Source organism: Trypanosoma rangeli (assembly GCF_003719475.1).
Source record: "Trypanosoma rangeli strain AM80 chromosome Unknown Tra_15.4_contig_00375, whole genome shotgun sequence".
Classification (NCBI taxonomy): Eukaryota; Euglenozoa; class Kinetoplastea; order Trypanosomatida; family Trypanosomatidae; genus Trypanosoma; species Trypanosoma rangeli.
Window position 1 is genome coordinate 1 of NW_021706121.1, and position 17,230 is coordinate 17,230.

Below are 17,230 nucleotides of genomic sequence, written 5' to 3' on the forward strand. Positions count from 1 at the left end.
GATGGCGGTGCTTCCACGTTGCGGTGGTTCTCGCCTGCACCGAAGGAGTGTGAACGCCAACGTTTTTTCTTCTTTTTTTGTTCTGCTCTTTGTGTCTCCGATGCAGCACCAAGGCAATAATTAAGCTTTCCACAGCCACCAAAAAGGAACCATGTTCTGCTGTCCCTCTTTGCGCATACTGGTGCTGATCATGGCCGTATTGGCCACCGCCTGTGCTGTGTGTGCCAACATTTTTCCTGTGTTCCAAAAGAAGAGCGATACTGTGACGATGAAACAGACACTATGGTACAGCAGAACAATCTTGCCGGGTGGCAATGAAACCGAGCATAAGGTGAGCAAGAGCTTGTGCCAGCAGTACAAGTTATTTTTTCAGGCCTCTGAGGCGATGATTATGGGTGCTATTGGTGTTGGCCTCATCGTGATGGTTTTTGTCATCGTTCAGATGATCTGCGGGTCTCTGTCGTGTTGCTTGGGGTGTTTGACATCGCTATTGATTACTATTGCATCTGCGGCGTCTGGGGTGTGTGTGGCGCTTCTTGTGTACGGGTACATGAAAGGCTACTGCCAGGACGACACCGCACTCTCTTCCATCTACGCTCCCTTCAAGGACCAGAACTACAAATTTGCGGAGTCATTTTACCTCATTTGCGTTGCATGTGGTCTTTTTTTTCTATCCAGATTTTTTCAGTGCTGGGTCTAAAATAAGCCGAATGGCTGCGTTGCGTTTTATTATGTTTTTTTTGTTTTTCTGTGTAATTTTTTTGAGCGATGTGCGTTGTTGTTTTTTGCTTTGTTTCTTTTTTGTTTCGTTTTGTTGTTTGGATTTTGTTGGGCTTTTATTGTTTTTTTTTGATGCTTTGTGTTTTTGTTGTTGGCATTATCTGTTGTCGTGGCATACTTTTGCTGTTCTCTTCTGTGTTTTTTGCATCGTTGTTGCGAATTTGTAAGTATTGTTTTTGCCTCCTGGCTTGGGGCATGTTGTGATGTCGTACTCCTGTTTGTTTTGGCCTGGGGGGGTGTGCGAGGGACTGGTGTCCCTCTTCGGTTCAAGTTGTGGAGCGCGTTAGAGGGATGCGAGTGTGAGTGCCTTTATTCTTTGTTTGGGTGCCGTGTGTTCTGCTTTTTTTATTGTTTCTGTTTTATTTGTGTTACCTTTTTTTTCTTTTATGGTTTTGCTCTTATTGCCCGCCGATGTGTCTCCCGCACGCTGTGGGTTCGTCTGCACTGATAGAAACGGGCTACCGCGGTGGTGAGGAAGAGTTTGGGCACGGGTGTGCACGAGCGTGGGCCGCCGCTGACTGACAAGGCGGCTTTTTCGTGTTGCCACCCTCGCCATCGTTGCGGTGTCCAGGCAATGTCTCTGCGAGAAGACATTGCAGCGCTTACGGCGGCATTGCATCGGTTCTCTTGCCTGCAAGACCGCGGTAGGAGTAGTGGAATGCCTGACTGCAAACTTTGTGGTGCTAACAACTGCAATGGCGTCACGGAGAAGGAAAAAAATGCAGACCGACCTACCGACTGCGCCGGATGTACAACGCGTCTCTCGGACGTTGAGATTTCCGCCATTTCCATGGCTGTGGAGGGTGATGCTTGTGGTGATGCTGAATCTGCGTCGACGCAACAGGCTGTCGCGTTGCAGTTTCAAAGCCCAAGAGCCTACGAGTCTACTTTTGTAGCACCCCCCAGCAGCAACACGACAGCGTTGCCCTGCGGTGATGAGTCGGATTCACATCGAAAGAGCGTCGGTGGACTTAATGTTACGCGTGCTACCACCCCGCAGGAAAGGGTGGCTTTGGACGAGTGTCGTACGGCAGTGTGGGAAAGGAATAGAACTCGCGGCGAGGGTTTGTCGGTGATGGCTGAGGAAGCCACACAGTTCTCCAGCATTGCATTAGACGCCACCGCTACCTCCTCTGGGGAAAGTACCGCGTTGCATGATACACCACAAGACTGTCAGCACCAGATGGAGGAGGCGTACATACACATTTTGCGGAAGCTGCTGTTGGAAATACACCATTTGGATGCCCGTACTAAGGCCTTATCTGCACAGTGTGAAGGTGAACGTGAGAACTGGCAGAATTTGCAACGCAAACATGAAAAAGAGCTTTTGGGCCGTAATGCTTTAATTGGTGCACTAAGGCAGCACCTCGTGGATATATGCGCAGGTGGCGACAGCGCATCAGCCGGTGATGCCCGCATGAGCAGTGGAAGTGAGTGGACATTGGGGAACTATGGTGCCCGACTCACCCCCACTGTGGTAAACAGGTGTTCCACAAAGGAGAGTAGAAGCAAAAGTGGCGCCGGAACCACGACTGATATGCACCTGTATGATCGGCCCGTCGTCTCTAGTGAGTTATGTGGTATGAGCTCTTCTTCCACGGTGGAAAGGTCCTCTAGGCAAGGGCAGCAGCGAACATCTGAGGAAGTCAGGAGAGGAAGTAGTGTTGGTGGAATACGTCAGGGTGTCAGTGGCGATGCTGGCACGTTGACGCATCCAAATTCTCTCAGCGAGTTTCAGCAACAAAGGTGTTCTTACTGGGGGGCCACCCGAGCGATTGAAGAGGTAGCGACACAGACAAGTTTCGTGGGAAAGCCTGAAACAACAGCTGCTGCTGCAACGGAGACTCAGCGCGTGGAGGACGCCTTGGAAGCAATGCCTCGGAAGGGTTTATCAAAATGTGCACTGGGGGAGGTCGCCAAGGGTAACAGCGGTGAGGCAAATCGCCCGGTGCAATGCGCCACGTCAGGATCCGCACTGTATCACTCCCACAGGGGACATAAGAAGCGAAGGCCGCGCGCATTGACGAAACTAGAAGAATTTGAAATAGAACGAAATAGAAGGAAAAGTGAAGTACCTGCAACGCATGTGGTGCTACGAACTCCTGGCCGTTTTGGGCGCTCAAATGGGGGAGCCTGTCAGCACTCAAGTGGTTGTGGTTTGTGTTGCCGTAACGAACTTTGTGTTGAAGCTTGTGCGTTGATCCAACGCGGCTCGAAGGGAGTGCGTCCTGCGAGTCGACCCCGTCGCACGTCTCTTTCAAAGATACAGCGGAACAAGCATCAGATAGAATCATGCGAAACCCGCGAACTGCTGCGCGGGATAATGGAGAAACACGCGTTGATGGAAGACCGTTTGCGGATATTTCAGGAAAGGCTGGACAAACAAGAGATGGGGCTGCAGAACATGACTGGTCTGTTCCGTGATGTCATGTTGCCCTCCACGGCGGGTTCGCAAAAATTTCGTCCCATCGCGGATTCCCTCTAGCTCTCTGGGATACTCCCTCTTCATCCACTTCACAGTCCTACGATCATAGAGAGGGAGAGAGGAAGGGAGTGAGTGAGTGTATTGTCAGCGTGCGTCTGCGGTTGGGGATTGTTGGGCTATCGGTTTTTGTTTGACACTTTTTTTTTTCGTTGTTTGCTGGCGAGAGGAAGCGGGGGTGGAATAGCTGCTAACGAGGCGAATACGAAAGGTGTAGGTATTTCTTTTTTAAAAAACAAGCAGGAAAAAATAATAAAAAGAGGAAGATAAAAAAAGAAAAAGTGAATCAAAGAGGGAGAAAAGCATGTTTCGACGACTGGGAGCGAATGCCAACAAGTTGGCGAGGCCGGTGAACAAAGATGCTGTGAGTGTGGCCCGCCGCCATCTGGAACCCATGAGTACATGGTACTTGGCTTCATGGACCATGGTGTGGTACTATGCCTTCTTCTTCTGGATGCCGATGGTATGGACAGACCTGATGGTGCCGTCCTTCGTGTACAACAAGCTTCCTGTCATTCATTTTCTTCAGGAGAAGCGGGCGGAGCAGAAGCTGCGCCGTGTGCTCGATGAAACTTACACGGAATGGACCGAAGAACTTGATCAGGCACACATCACAGAGGCCATAACGCGATCCTTTAATTTATGAGACCGAAATAGTGAAGAAATGGTGATACTTTTGTTTTTTCTCCTTGTAACGATTGCTTCTTTCGTAGCGGATGGAGATTTGTGGCCGCACCTTTGCGCAGGAGAAATTGTTGGTGGTGGGGGAAGGAGTGTTAGCTTTGACGTATTTATATCTGTATGCCGGGATGTGTGTATGTCTTTTGGTAGGGAGGTCGAAGTTTCTCAGAAGAAATGATGGCAGCTGCGGCAATGGAGTGGGGGAAGGGGCATCGTTCACTAAGATTCATGGCTGTGCTTCCACGCACTGTTGCTTTTTTGTCTCAAAATGTGCTGTATTCTTTTTATTATTATTTTTTGCACATTTTGTTATGTACGTGTGTTCTAAATAGAGGCTGTTGTTTGAAGTGAAGGTGATTTCTATTCATCACTCGCGCGCTCGCTTTTTCTGCGTGTGTGTGCTTGAGTGGTAACGTGGGGGAGAAACGACTTTGAGAAGGGCGAGGCAATGAGCGCACCTGCGGCGCTTTTATCATCGCCTGCGTCTCTTCGCAGTCGTTGTGAGGAAATTCTGTGCAACCTTGTGGAAACGCAGCAGGGGCTCGGGAGGGAGTGGAAAAACGTTCAGCCTTGTGTTTTACATGCGTCGCAGCTGCTCCTGCAGCAGGCGCAGCAACACGACGAACGGTTGGGGCAGCTGGAGGACAAAATGAGTCAGGTTCTGAATGCCGTGGAGGTCATTGTGAGCGATTGTCGGCTTAAGGAGCAACGCTACCGTATCGACCGCGAAACCACGGAAAGGGTAATACAGGAGCTCCAGCAAACCAGCCGGCAGCTTCACGACGCTGTGGAGATGGAGCGCCGTGCCAGCCATCAGTTTCGCGAGGAGATACTCTACCCCGGTTTAGCGGATCTACAGCAGCAGATTGATTGCATTCTGTCAGATGTGCACGCATATGTGCCTTCATCACAGCCACAACAGCGACTATCATCCTCAATATCATTGGCGCCGCCACCCCCGCCTTTGCCAGCAGCAGTTTTTGAAGCTCCGACCGATGGTGACCGCAAAGGGTGTGTGGATGACTCTCCACTGAAAGAGATGATTCGGGAAGTGAAGTGTCTGCGCAATCAGTGGAAGCAGCTCCTGCAACAGTCGCAGTCAACCTTGCCGGTCTCTTGGAAACGCGGAGAGTCATCCAGCGGGGATGTCAGAAGTTCCATAAAAAACAGAAGAGTTCTGCTCTCTATGGTGCGTCCGAGTGTGGACTGCAGTCTGGCACGGTGGCATTGGCGTGGAGGTCACGTGTCGTTGCCAACGCTTTCCATGGATAGCCCCATTCCGTGGAGCACACTGCATGTGCGGAAGACAACAACAGGGGAATGGCTCTCAGTTGGCATAACCCCCGAAGGCACGGCTCTTCATTCCGAGCTCAGTGAAGGAGGAGGGCCCCCATTTCTCTGGCGTCCAAAGCGTCCTTCTGTCATTGAGCTCTTAAAAGGCGGCATCTATCGTGTAACGGTCTCTCTGCTCAGCAGCTGCAGTCGTCGTACCGGTGGGAAGAGCCCCGGCAGCGGGGGGGGCGTCGTCGGATTTGTGCCGCCGTCCGTATTGCTAAGGGTGAACGACAATACCGTCTTTAGCTTTTTCACGGGGGGGTCCACCTGCTACACCTTGCAGCCATCACAGGGAACCGGCCGCCAAAATGTTTCTGCCCTTCATGTCAGTAGCAACAGAACAGCCGCGTCTTGTCAGACGTGTGCGTGTCCCCGTCGGTTGTGCAGCTGCAGTGCATCAGTCGCATGCACAACTTCATCCTTTGTAGATTTTCTTCGTTTACCGTCCGGGTCATGTCTGTCTGTCCACTGCCACGACGCGACTGACACAAGCGCGGCACATGAAGCATTTCTCGAGGTGGAGTTGGTGGCCGGTTAGCGAGATGCAAATGAGCCCCTCTTTTTTGTTGACTTTATTCCCGCTGATGGAGAACCGTGTGTGTGTGTGGTGATGCATGCGTGCTCCGCGCGGAATCTTTTTTTTCTCCCACACATGCACACACAAAACAAAATACAAAAAAAAATGACGATAGAAAAGAAGATGCAAACAAATACACCCCCCTTTCACAGGAACGGCAAGTAAACACAAGAAGAGACGAAGAAGTGGTATGAAAGGGTTGCGTCGATGCTGCAATGGTGGTACATCTTTAACGGGTTCTTTGTATCTGTGTATGTGTGTCCAACTGTTTCCATCCATTTTCTTTGCAACTTTGCCGCGTTCCACTTACGCTTATCGCCTCAGAGAAGGAGCCCCTCCCTGCCCGCCCGCCTCAGGGAGAAAATAAAAATATATAACAGAAGGTCCACAACCTAGTCCCTTTAACAGGGGTAGAGACAACACACAACACACTCACATTTAGCTGACATGGGTCAGAGGAATTCATTGGTGCTGGCTAGCGACACCATCAAGGGGGAGCAGTACCGCGCCTACCATGCGGCTCGCCAGAACATTGTGCATCGTGTCTTTCAGAAGTGTATTGTCCCTTCCAGTACAGAGACGAGCGATTTTAAGCTCACCAAGGATGAGCAGACATGTGTGGAGGAGTTCGCGCTCCTTTACGCCGCGTTCGCCAAGAATGGCTTCGCTCAGCTCAGTCAACTGTATGATCAACATCAGCGGGATATGTACGAAAAGGCGCGGTTGGAAATGATGGCGCAGCAGGCAAGAAAGGAACTGAAACACTAACAAGTCTTTTGTTGTGCACAATTGCACGTCTGCATTTCTCACCCTGTACGTGGATATGTGTGTACGTTACACGAAAGACGCGACTAAACCAAAACTTGAAAAGAAATAAAAAGGACGAGAGTTGGGCATCCCAAAATGGTGGTAAGAGAAGCCGTAGGAGATAAGCTGCTAACACTGAGGCATCCTGCGCAGAACCCCACTCTCACGCTTACACGAATCCACTCACATACATATGCGTTTTATTATCTTGCAATACATGTGCAAAGGTGTATTCTCCATTATGTGTTTTCCCCTCCTTTGCCTTTTTGTGTTGCTTTCTGCCCGTATGTGAGTGGGTATGTCCTCATTTTAACCTGATTTTGTTTTTATTTTGTGATTATCTTTTTTTTTTGCCTCCCTCCAGACTCATAGAGAAGTGAAGTTCAAAAGAGAAGAGTTTTTACAAGAGGTTTGACGACATTACACGCGGGTCGCTAAAATGGGAACCCTCGCACCTCCCTTCACAGCGTTAGAGGCCGACAACAGTGTGGTCAACAGGGATGACTTAAGCACACCACTCGCCGTACCGCAAAACTCCGCATTATGGCGGCCACCGCCGGTGCCAAAGACACCCGCAAAGCAGCGCAGAACTGTGCATAGAACCCGAAGCCAGATGCGGTGTGCGCCACTCAACAACAGTCAACGTGGTCCACGGAATGCTGTGCAGGATATCCGCAAGGGTCTTGCTTCAAGGAAGCGGCCATCCTCTGATTTGTCGCAGTTCAGTGCATTACAGTTGGATGACACAGATAATTCCATGCCTATCATCTCACAGGATGGTGAGGTCGAAGTACCACGTCGTTGTGTAAATCGCCCTGTGGCGCCACTTGGCTTTTTTTCGGCTGCTGTGCTTTTCCCATCTCAGACGATTTCCTCTCAGGGGGATTGTCTGCCACGGCGCGGGCAGAGTGCCTCTTTCATCCGTGCCTCACCAGAGGGATTGGACCACTCACAAGCAGACACCGAATACTCCAATTTATTTAATCGGCGTATTTTAACCGACTACCGGGAAATTAAGGATCTCGGTTCTGGTTCCTTTGGCAAGGTCACACTTTACGAAGAGACAGGCACAGGAGCTCTTGTGGCAGTGAAAATGTCGCCACCTTTGACGAATGCTGAGCAGCGTCAACGCTTTTTGCGGGAAAAGGAAATATTGACTTTTACTCGAGGTTTTCCACATGTTGTGCAGCTTCTGGATGCGTGGGAAGAGGGATCTATTCCGCAGATGTACCTCCAGATGGAATACTGTAAGGGTGGTTCTGTGGCTAATATGGCGGAGCTGCGGCGTAAACGCGGGGAGCGATGGGAGGAACGGGAATTGTTCATATTCCTTGGACACATGGCTCTTGCGTTGGATGCATTGCATAGTGCCAATATTGTACATTTGGACTTTAAGCCGGATAATGTGCTGATAGATGGGGATGGAAGTTACAAACTTAGCGACTTTGGTTGCAGTGTAACTCTTAACGAAGAGGGTCGTCCACGGCGGTGCCTTATTCCAGGCAACCAAAGGACGAGCAATGCATCACAAATGGTGAACGGTAACACCATGATGGACCTTATTGGGCTAAGTATGCCGACTCAACTTAGCACCATGAGTGTGGAGGAGGGGGACTGTCGCTATGTGTGTGCGGACATGCTTAACCAAAAACGGCATCCCAAGGCGGGCGATATTTTTTCTTTTGGTATTTCACTCTTTGAGCTCATGTCAGGGGAGGCGTTGCCGCAGCACGGGACACCTTTTTTGGAGCTGCGCAGTGAACTACCGGTAGAACTTCTCGAGTCCCGCGGTTACTCAAGGCCTCTGATTGATCTTGTAGCCCTACTTATGCATAACGACCCAGTCGCACGTCCAACCGCACGTGATGTGCTGCGCTTTTTTTACCTCCCACCACGCGTTCCGGAGTTGGTCACAAAGTGGTCTGCCGCAGAGGAGACATGCGAGAGCGAGGAGGCATCGACACTCCTGGAGATGCGCTTTGTGCATACCGCACTTGAGGTCTCTTTGTGGCTGGTGGGTGCAGCACGCCGGACGCTTGAAGGGGCGTCTCTCAATAACAACAACAACAACGGCGGCGGCGGCGGCAGCAGTGGTGGAAACTGTGCCACTGGCGGTGATGCTCTTTGGAGACGACCGCGAGTCGACATTGAGGAGTCGTGCACGCCGAAAACGCCTGTGATCATCCGCAGGCTAGGCCGTAGTTGAGGGTAAGTCGCCGTAGCCTACACAGTGGGTATCGCTATAAAACAAGAAGTGAAGCAAAGGGAGAGAATTGGGGCAGGTATATATAGAAAAAAAAAACAATAAAACACACAACAAGCTGATGCGGGAAATTAGTTTTTATTGCTTCATACCACCACCACCACATGTACGTAGGGATGCATAACATTTTTCTCCCTATGTTTCATTGTGTCTCTGAATCAGTTGAATTGCAGGTTCGGAAATTATCTTTAGAGTTGCCTCTGACGGTCACAACTTTCTTGTAGAGGCTTCGTAAGCTCGGCAAGTCTCCCGCTTGTCTCAGTAGAGTGGTATGTATTTACGTGCCCCATCTGCGTTGTGTCATGGGGGTGGGGGGTCTCCTGCACCACAGTGTGCACAACACGTGCGTGTAACATATCAAAAAAAAAAAATTCTTGTTTCTTTCCGCTGCTATTACAGGAGTCTGCTTCTCACAATGCGAGCAAATGAGAAGAAGGATGCGGGCGAAAAGGCGGTCCCAACGAAATACCCTTCTTTGCAGGGTGCGGACGCCAGTGATGAATGTAGCCGTTCAACCTTCAGGCCGGTGCTGCTCGAAGTAGCGGGCTCGCTGAGCGACACGGTGTGCCAGGATGTCACACGGCGCCTACGACAGCACCGCAACCGATACGCCCCCATTCTTAGACTAGCAGCCACGCTGATGGTACCGGCGGTGCCGGAGGTGGAACTCTTCGGTTTTAGCGAAGGTGTTGGGGTTGGTGATGAGTGGAGCGCAAATGACAAGAAGGAGGCAACCGAAGAAAAAGAAAAGTGTGGGCACAATAGAGGCTGTAGCAGAAGCGATAGCCCCATGACAAAGAAGAGGCCGAGAGCCGATGCCCTTATCTCCGCCCCTCGGGCCGCTATTACAGCAGAAAGGCGAATCGAAGTTGTGCATCGCCTACATGAAAATAATGGTGATATGACGGCTGTTGAGAAGCTGGAAGCATTTATGGCGTATCACTTTCTTCCACTGGCGCTGACACATAATTGTTGGCCGGAGTTTTCACACGCTGAGACACCATTTGCACTTCGTCAGTATGTGCACGAAGTGACACGCACGTCTTCGTTTCTCATTGCGGACCTTACAGAACGTGTAGCAGCCATTATTGATCCACAGTTTGATACGTCTGTGTACGAGGCGGATATTTCGGCGTTACAGCTTCAATTACGTGGTGTTGTGCTTTCGCACTGCTTCGTAGACATTGCAATGGGGCATGCTGCACTGCTGGCAAAACATCCAGAGGCGGTGCTCTTAAGCGGCACACCGTGGATACAGGAGATGGACACACCCGCAGAACCGTGGCCGATGTTATCATTAGGCCCACGTTTGCAACTTTGCTGTGTCCCCGTGCCCTCCTTTTCCCCGGAATGCATGTTGGTTGAGTTGCGTTTTGATTCCAATCTACTGGCACTCTTTACAGGCACCGTGATTGGCACCGATGCTGCCCCACGTCATGATTTTTTTGCCGATTTTCCGGGACTTTCTTCAACAGGTACTTCCTTGTCTCTAGAGACGGCAACAACAGTGGCGCAACGTTTTCTCAAGGAGCGTTTGTGGGACAGGTACTTTGCCCAGTCAGGTGAGAGTAATAATAGGCACACGCTGGATTATGTTGTCGTGTTTCCATCCCACGGCGGGTATAACAACGTGACACATCAGCTGGATCTCTACTGGGCGGCTCATGTGGGCGATCTAAAGCGAATGAAACACTCTCGCAAGGTGCTAGACAAACTTTTGGACCCCGCAGATTACGTCACGTACGTTCACGGGCGTCCACCACTTCCCAAGCCACTATTATTCTCGCATATAAGAGAACACAATTTGCTCTCCTTCCCCTCTGCATTCGGTGGAAGTGGAGCCAGACTTTTATCACGGAGCTCTTTGCCGTCTTATCATTTTCCAAGTCTCAATGATGCTGTTGCGGCTTCCTCAGCCATGACACCCATCGTTCTGGACATCAGGGACAACACGGACCACGAGAAGGTGCATTTGAAAGGATCTGTGAATATTCCAATGAATTTCCCAGATACTGCCTACGGTGCCAAGAAGGCAGAATTGTGGCTTCAGTGTTTGCTGCGACCACTTCAACCCATTGTCGTGATTTGCGCAGGTGAGCAACAGCTTTCGCTTGTACGAAAGCGGCTAGCATTGATATCCCCGGGGGCACCAATAGAAATCTATACCGCGAATGAGCTAGACGCTCCTTCCAGTCCTCCTTTTGAAGTTGGTGCAGGCACGCAGACAGGGGACTACATTACAGTCAAGCCTCTTCCAATGTCCATTATGTCGAATTATTTGCCGCGTCAGCTTGTGTGGGTGACTGACTCGGACACATGTGCCTTCTTGAGGATTGGTAACTATGAGCAGCTTAAGTGTATCGAACCATCTGAGGACACCTTGATTCTCGACTGCCGCACCTCGTACGAGTTCAAAAATGGCTCGCATAAGCACAGCATTCATGTTTCTTTGGCGGATCTGTGTCAGATAACAGCTCTAGATACGGTGTCAGCATCCTCATCCTCATCAGCATTGGCGAGAAGTACACATGAACAGGGGACGCCGGTGGTTGATTTTCATACCCCATCCTCGCAGCTTGGCCAAATCCTTTTGGAGAAGTTATACGATAGCTGTATGGCTGCGGGCATCCGATGTCGCTTTTTGTGTCAGGACATCAAAAAAATTATTGTGTACTGTGCCGGTGGATATCGCTCCATTATTGCTGGCTCTTTGCTGCGTCGGGCATTTGAAGCAGCCGCAGTGTCGATTCAAGTGCATGATGTAGTAGGGGGCGCGCTGCAGATCATGAAGCAGAGGCCGGACCTCTGGACGGTTAAGGATCGCTCCATCATATGTGTCAGCTGACCCCGGTAGGCTAGTAGAGGCAAAATGAAAAAGGTGATGCCAACAGTGCCTTGAGGAAGGCTGCAAAGGCATCTTGGTTTCTTCTTATTTTTTCTCTACGAGCTGAATAATGCGCGCACATGTGCACGGACTATCCCCTGAAACTCCTATTGTCTTTTTTTCCATGATGTTAACGGAATAAACCCCTCGAGGGTGTCCGTCAGCTGAATTTACACACGGCAGTGTGTTGAGTTGCCTACGATTTGCGTTGGTGCACACATACACACTGCTCACTGGAGTTTCTCTCTCTTTCTCTTTTTACATTGTTCTGCGTGAGAGAGGCACATTCCACTCATCCCTCACACCGTGCGGTGGTGGAGAGCAAATCACACGAGCATAATATATCTATCTATCTGTGGCAACAGTATCTGCCACACTGAATACAAATACAATAACTTGACTGGCGTAGGTGTCGTGCCGAGCTGTACGGATGACACCGAAACCCATGTCAGTTTATAGTTGTTGTGTCTCAGGTTAATCTGCGAAAGCACAGCATGGAAGTGCGCTGCTCCTCAAATGCGTCCAGAAGGTTATTTCTTGCAAACCTTTCATATTTATTTTTTCTCTATCCCCCTTTGTTTTTCCTATACGCACGGGGAAAAGGATGATGGAGCTTCAAGCATTAATCCAGCTGGTGAGTGAGTACCACCCCGGGGGCGAGACCTCAGCGTCGCGATCATCACTTTTGACTGCTGTGCGGCAGCTTAAGATAGCTCTGTCAGACATTGAAAAGGTTGGTGAAGGCATTCGCCCTCTTGTAAAGGCACTTGTTACCGCATCTGTGTACCTTCCAGAGGAATGGGAAGATATTCTAAAGGTCCTGCGTGGCGTGCTCGCAAATAACGCAGTGCCGTGGCTGCATCGGGCCTTTTTGCTGAAGGCCCTTCCGGGGATGTTTCTTGATGCACCAGTGGAACGGCGCAGTCAGTATGGGGATGCACTGTGCGAGGTGCTTGTGCACTGGTCCATACCCCCGCCAGAAAGCGAGGAGGCTGATACACAAAATACACAGGGCGAGGCATTGCAGAGTCCTAACCCGCAAGAACGGCGTGTTGCCTTGACGGCTCTTCTTAGCCTTCAAGAAGAATGCAGCGCCTCAATTGTGGAGAAGCTTACGGCACAGCTCCCTCACTCGCTGTCAGCGTGTGTGTCAATCGTGTCAAGCTCTTCAGCTCAAGAAGGGTTGAAAAGGGCGTTTGAGTTGTGGCTCTGCCATCCATCGCAGTCAGTGGAGGCATCCTGCACACTGGAACTTCAAAAGGCATTGAAAGAGCACTTTCGGGACTATGGTGGCTTAAGGTGCGAACAGCTCTGCGCCGCGCTTGTATCACAGAATCCACCGAAAAATCTCACTGAGCTTGATGCATTGCAGAAGCAGCTGCTGGCATTGGAGGAGATGGGCGCGTCGCATTGCAATATTGTCGGCAAACGGGTCCCTTTGGCGTTTCTGCTTGCGAAGGTCGCAGAAGTATTGAATTTTATCTACTCATCAGAGCAGAATTGCTTAGAGAAGAGTGTGAGAGACTTCACTGTGCCGTTATCTGTCATTCAGTTGCTCGTGCAACTAACTGACGTGGCATTAGCGACGCCGGACAGTTTGAATAGTCAAGAACTTGAAAAGGTTTCTGCGTGTCTCGTGGCGATAGAGAGTGCTGACGCAGCTTTGGATGCCCCTCTGCCAATCATTGAGTGCGTCCTCCATCTTGTTCTTCGTGCACTGCCATGCGTGTCAACCACGGATGAAGGCGTGAGGTCCCTTCTGAATGAAATCTTTCGCGTTGCCGGCACTCTGCTGCCTGTCGTAGAGGAAGCCGTACTGAAGATTCACTCCGCTGCTCCTCTTCTGCGTGAGCAGCAGCATGCAGTGGATTTTAACACAAAGACGGATGGCAAAGAAGGCTCGACGCAGGCGACACATCCCTTTTTAACGGCGCTGCGTGTGGCCCAAACGGTGGCGCAGTTGTGCCGTATTTGTAGAAAAAAACTTCAACCCAATAGAGCGAAGCCGCGAGACGAAGAAGGCTCACACAATGAGCTTAGGGATATCGCTGCAGCGGTGCGCTGTGTAACACCGTCATGGAGAAGAGAGAAGACAAAAACCCAACCTTTACAGGCGCCAGCAAACCCACACTCACGTCGGGTGGTCGCGGACGTCTCGGGAATCAGGAAAGAGCCGCATCATTCATATAAACAACCACGCCATGGTGATCGAGGCGGTGGGCATCCTCCTCTAAGACGTCGCCGCCGTGAAGCGCCACCGATGTAGAGTTGCATTAAGAACAACGTGGCGTGCGAAGACATTTAATAAAAATTACAAGCGTCCACACACAGGCCTTGTACTCTCTTCCATAGTAGCGGATCTGCGTTTGTGAGATAAAAAAGGGGAAGAATGAGGAAAACGAAGACACGTGCGGTGGAACTTCATCTATGGAACCAACGGGTGACGCTACGAAAGTGCATTGGAAGGCGAAGGGGGAAGAATAATGTTTCTCTGACCTCCTCTCATTTCGTTCGCAACGCCTGCTGCATGCAGCTTCTTTCTTTCTTTTGCATCTTTTCCTCTGTCTCTTTAGGGCAAGAGAATACATTTTCTCTTATTATTTTGCTCGTCTCACGTGGGAAGGGGGAAAAAAAATCAGTGGAAGTAGCGAAGATAAATACAAGTAGGAAGGATTTTTATTTTCAGGCTGAGGCAACAACGACAAACGACGGAGAGGGTACTTGCGTACGTGTGAGCAGTGGCTCAAAGTGGAGCATCTGGGCTGCATCTAAGGTGTTTCTCCCAGTCTGTAATTTGGCAATCGTGGCTGAAAAGCAGGCAGCAATACATATATATATAACCACCATCTTCCTTTGTTTATACCTTTCAACCTGTTCACCGGCGCCCACACCGTTTTTTGAATTGGTTTTGGAGGGGTGGTGGGGAGCATATTTACACAGTAACAAATAAACTCCTCTTTTACTTGAGGCAATGTGGCGACAGACGCGGGTAGTGCTGCCAGTTGCTTTGGCTGTCGCCAACAAGGGTACCTCGTCAATCCCCGCCACTACCAGCTCAACCCTCTCATCAGCAGGATCGACTGCACGCTGTGGCGCTACGCAGACGAGCCTGCAGGGGCTTCGCGTTGCAGCTTACTTTGAAAACTCCGAAACGGCGAGCACAGATGAACCAATTGCTATTGGACAAATAACAGCTCAAATATCAGAGTCGGTGTACGCCGTTTTCTTTAAGGAGATTGCTCTTTCGCCTGTGATCGAGGTAGGATCGCGGGTGTACGTCACTTGCGGTCAGGATGCAGTTTGTACCCCTGATCCAGCCAAACCCAGTGAGGTGCGTCCCACACCTATTTTTAACACGGCGGGACTGACGGAGGGAAATGCAGTGGCGACAACAGGGCCAGCGGCAAAAAACACATCAACTCTAGCCAATGGAACATCCCACCATAAAAATGCACCCACGACTGGAATGCGACAAATGACTGTAGCAACGGGAATAAGCACGCCATCTGTGGATGCCGCTGCTTCTGTGAACACCGCTACTGCTACCACCACCGCCGCAGCCGCTCCGCCTGTATATGCGTCAAGCACGGGTACAATAATTGGTGGTTTAGTGGCCAAAGTCAATGGAAATGGTACCTTTGCAGTCCTCTTAGATAACGACCGCTTTGACCTTGCCGTACCACGTGAAATGATTGCTCTCTCAGAAGGGCGTTCGAAGTTTATTTCGAATGAGAAGTTTCAAGAAGTGTTAGAATGGGTAAAGTCCGCAGGAGTGGATCGTCGCTCTGACCAGGAAAGTACTTCCTGTATTCTTTTTCACCGAGGCTGGAGAGCGGACAAGTTATATTTGCTGGATAGCGCCGATGTCCACTGTCTCTCGCACCTTAACAAGTCTGTTCGCATGAGCGTGCTTGAGAAATCGGAGTGGGAACGTGACCAGCACCGGCAGAAACGCGAGGAAATCAAGGAACGTATGAAGGAGAAGGAAATCCGATACGTCCTTACCAAGTATAGTGGTGTCTTCAGTGCCTGCGTGGCCGTTCTAGGTGTCATGTCTGTTTTTGGTTGGAATTTTAAAAACTACATGAAGCAGCAGCGCTCCTATCAGTTAGCCATTGCGGCAAATACGCTCTCCCAAAAGTATGGCAAACAACCGATGAAAGGTTATGTACATCGCGAAGAGGAGGAGCGGCGCTTGCGCCAGACACTAAGGCAACAAGATCTCTCACACCCGCGTATTCTCGTCTTCGCTGGGTTCTATGGCTGCGGAAAAAGCATTTTATTTCGCGCCGCCGTTCGCAAGGAAAAAATGGCTGCCGTCTTTGTTGATATTCGTTCAAACGAGGACCCACTTCGCTCCATTGTGAAATCGTTAAACGTCCAGAACATCGACGCATGTGGCGATCTTCTCAATTTCATTGGCGAGGCTTCAGATCGCGCAAGGAAGACCATGAATGGTGTCACCCCTCTACTAGTACTTAAAATCCGCGATGGCAGCTCGCTAATGCGCATCTACAACGAGGTTGTGGCATTGGCATGCGATCGACGACTCTGTCAGGTCATTATCGAGGTACCCATTGAATCGCTTACCTTGGCAATGACAGCTCTGCCACGCCTCGACTTCCACCTTGTCCCCAACTTCTCAGCCACAGAGGCCTTTCGCTATACAAATCACCTAATTGATCCCCTTGAGTTAACACACTTCGTTGAAGTAGTCGGAACAAACAGCAATGACCTCGATGAACTTCTCGCCACTGTTCGTCACGGACACATCTCTGCCACCACGTACACCAACCAAAAACTTCTGAAGGCCATGAGACAACTGCAAGCTGCATGGGCAAAAGACCCCTCACTTCACGAGGCCGTTTTAAGGTTGGCGCACTTTCCTTTTCAAACTGGACAGAGCGAAGGATACGATTATTCTAGTCTACGCAACGAAGCCCTTCGAGACATCGTCATGTACAATGCAGTTACGGATGTCTGGATGTTTCAGCAAAAGGTGTTTCACACAGCAGCTCGCTGTTGGCAGTAACTGAACTGATCATGTGTGCGAACCAAGCAGCGTCTCACTGTGTCGCTGGATCCTGGTGCTGGTGAAAGTAACTGTCGCATGGGCGCCCCATGAACACTGCTCTCACCCAACAACTTTTCTTCTCTTCCTCTCAATCTTACTTGTGACGTAAGAAGCAATGGGCAAAGCTGGTGTGACTAGCTACGATGTGCTCACCCTCATCTTCGTTCTGCTCGTGCGGGTCGGGACGTCGATTAACAATTTCGTGTGAAGGATCAGAAACTCACAAAAAAAACACGCCGTGTTTTGATCTTGTGGGGAGAGGAACTGAAATGCCACGGCACAAAGTATTAGCTTCGCCCAAAGATATCTTCGTGGTCTGCCCCACACTTGTGAGGTACCTTAGAGCT

At 50.3% G+C, this 17,230-nt stretch overlaps 9 protein-coding genes across 9 annotated transcripts, besides 2 other annotated features; all 9 read left to right on the forward strand.

Annotated features, from left to right (window-relative positions):
* Positions 1 to 151: 151 nt before the first annotated feature.
* Positions 152 to 700, forward strand: TraAM80_08102 (uncharacterized protein; the record flags this gene model as incomplete). The annotated part of the gene is made up of 1 exon (XM_029384862.1): positions 152 to 700. One exon carries the CDS (start codon positions 152 to 154, stop codon positions 698 to 700), a length of 549 nt encoding a protein of 182 aa, XP_029235273.1.
* Positions 701 to 1,354: 654 nt separating this feature from the next.
* TraAM80_08103 (uncharacterized protein) lies at positions 1,355 to 3,265 on the forward strand (the record flags this gene model as incomplete). Its single annotated transcript, XM_029384863.1, has 1 exon — positions 1,355 to 3,265. The coding sequence occupies one exon, from the start codon at positions 1,355 to 1,357 to the stop codon at positions 3,263 to 3,265; it is 1,911 nt and encodes a 636-aa protein (XP_029235274.1).
* Positions 3,266 to 3,312: 47 nt separating this feature from the next.
* Positions 3,313 to 3,342: a sequence feature (G-rich).
* Positions 3,343 to 3,492: 150 nt separating this feature from the next.
* Positions 3,493 to 3,543: a sequence feature (A-rich).
* Positions 3,544 to 3,566: 23 nt separating this feature from the next.
* TraAM80_08104 (uncharacterized protein) lies at positions 3,567 to 3,908 on the forward strand (the record flags this gene model as incomplete). Its single annotated transcript, XM_029384864.1, has 1 exon — positions 3,567 to 3,908. One exon carries the CDS (start codon positions 3,567 to 3,569, stop codon positions 3,906 to 3,908), a length of 342 nt encoding a protein of 113 aa, XP_029235275.1.
* Positions 3,909 to 4,391: 483 nt separating this feature from the next.
* On the forward strand, positions 4,392 to 5,816 carry TraAM80_08105 (uncharacterized protein; the record flags this gene model as incomplete). The annotated part of the gene is made up of 1 exon (XM_029384865.1): positions 4,392 to 5,816. One exon carries the CDS (start codon positions 4,392 to 4,394, stop codon positions 5,814 to 5,816), a length of 1,425 nt encoding a protein of 474 aa, XP_029235276.1.
* A 486-nt stretch (positions 5,817 to 6,302) lies between these two features.
* TraAM80_08106 (uncharacterized protein) lies at positions 6,303 to 6,623 on the forward strand (the record flags this gene model as incomplete). The annotated part of the gene is made up of 1 exon (XM_029384866.1): positions 6,303 to 6,623. The coding sequence occupies one exon, from the start codon at positions 6,303 to 6,305 to the stop codon at positions 6,621 to 6,623; it is 321 nt and encodes a 106-aa protein (XP_029235277.1).
* A 478-nt stretch (positions 6,624 to 7,101) lies between these two features.
* Positions 7,102 to 8,868, forward strand: TraAM80_08107 (protein kinase Wee90; the record flags this gene model as incomplete). The annotated part of the gene is made up of 1 exon (XM_029384867.1): positions 7,102 to 8,868. One exon carries the CDS (start codon positions 7,102 to 7,104, stop codon positions 8,866 to 8,868), a length of 1,767 nt encoding a protein of 588 aa, XP_029235278.1.
* A 472-nt stretch (positions 8,869 to 9,340) lies between these two features.
* Positions 9,341 to 11,770, forward strand: TraAM80_08108 (beta-lactamase domain-containing protein; the record flags this gene model as incomplete). Its single annotated transcript, XM_029384868.1, has 1 exon — positions 9,341 to 11,770. One exon carries the CDS (start codon positions 9,341 to 9,343, stop codon positions 11,768 to 11,770), a length of 2,430 nt encoding a protein of 809 aa, XP_029235279.1.
* A 643-nt stretch (positions 11,771 to 12,413) lies between these two features.
* Positions 12,414 to 14,075, forward strand: TraAM80_08109 (uncharacterized protein; the record flags this gene model as incomplete). The annotated part of the gene is made up of 1 exon (XM_029384869.1): positions 12,414 to 14,075. The coding sequence occupies one exon, from the start codon at positions 12,414 to 12,416 to the stop codon at positions 14,073 to 14,075; it is 1,662 nt and encodes a 553-aa protein (XP_029235280.1).
* Positions 14,076 to 14,780: 705 nt separating this feature from the next.
* Positions 14,781 to 16,841, forward strand: TraAM80_08110 (tuzin; the record flags this gene model as incomplete). The annotated part of the gene is made up of 1 exon (XM_029384870.1): positions 14,781 to 16,841. The coding sequence occupies one exon, from the start codon at positions 14,781 to 14,783 to the stop codon at positions 16,839 to 16,841; it is 2,061 nt and encodes a 686-aa protein (XP_029235281.1).
* Positions 16,842 to 17,230: the final 389 nt, after the last annotated feature.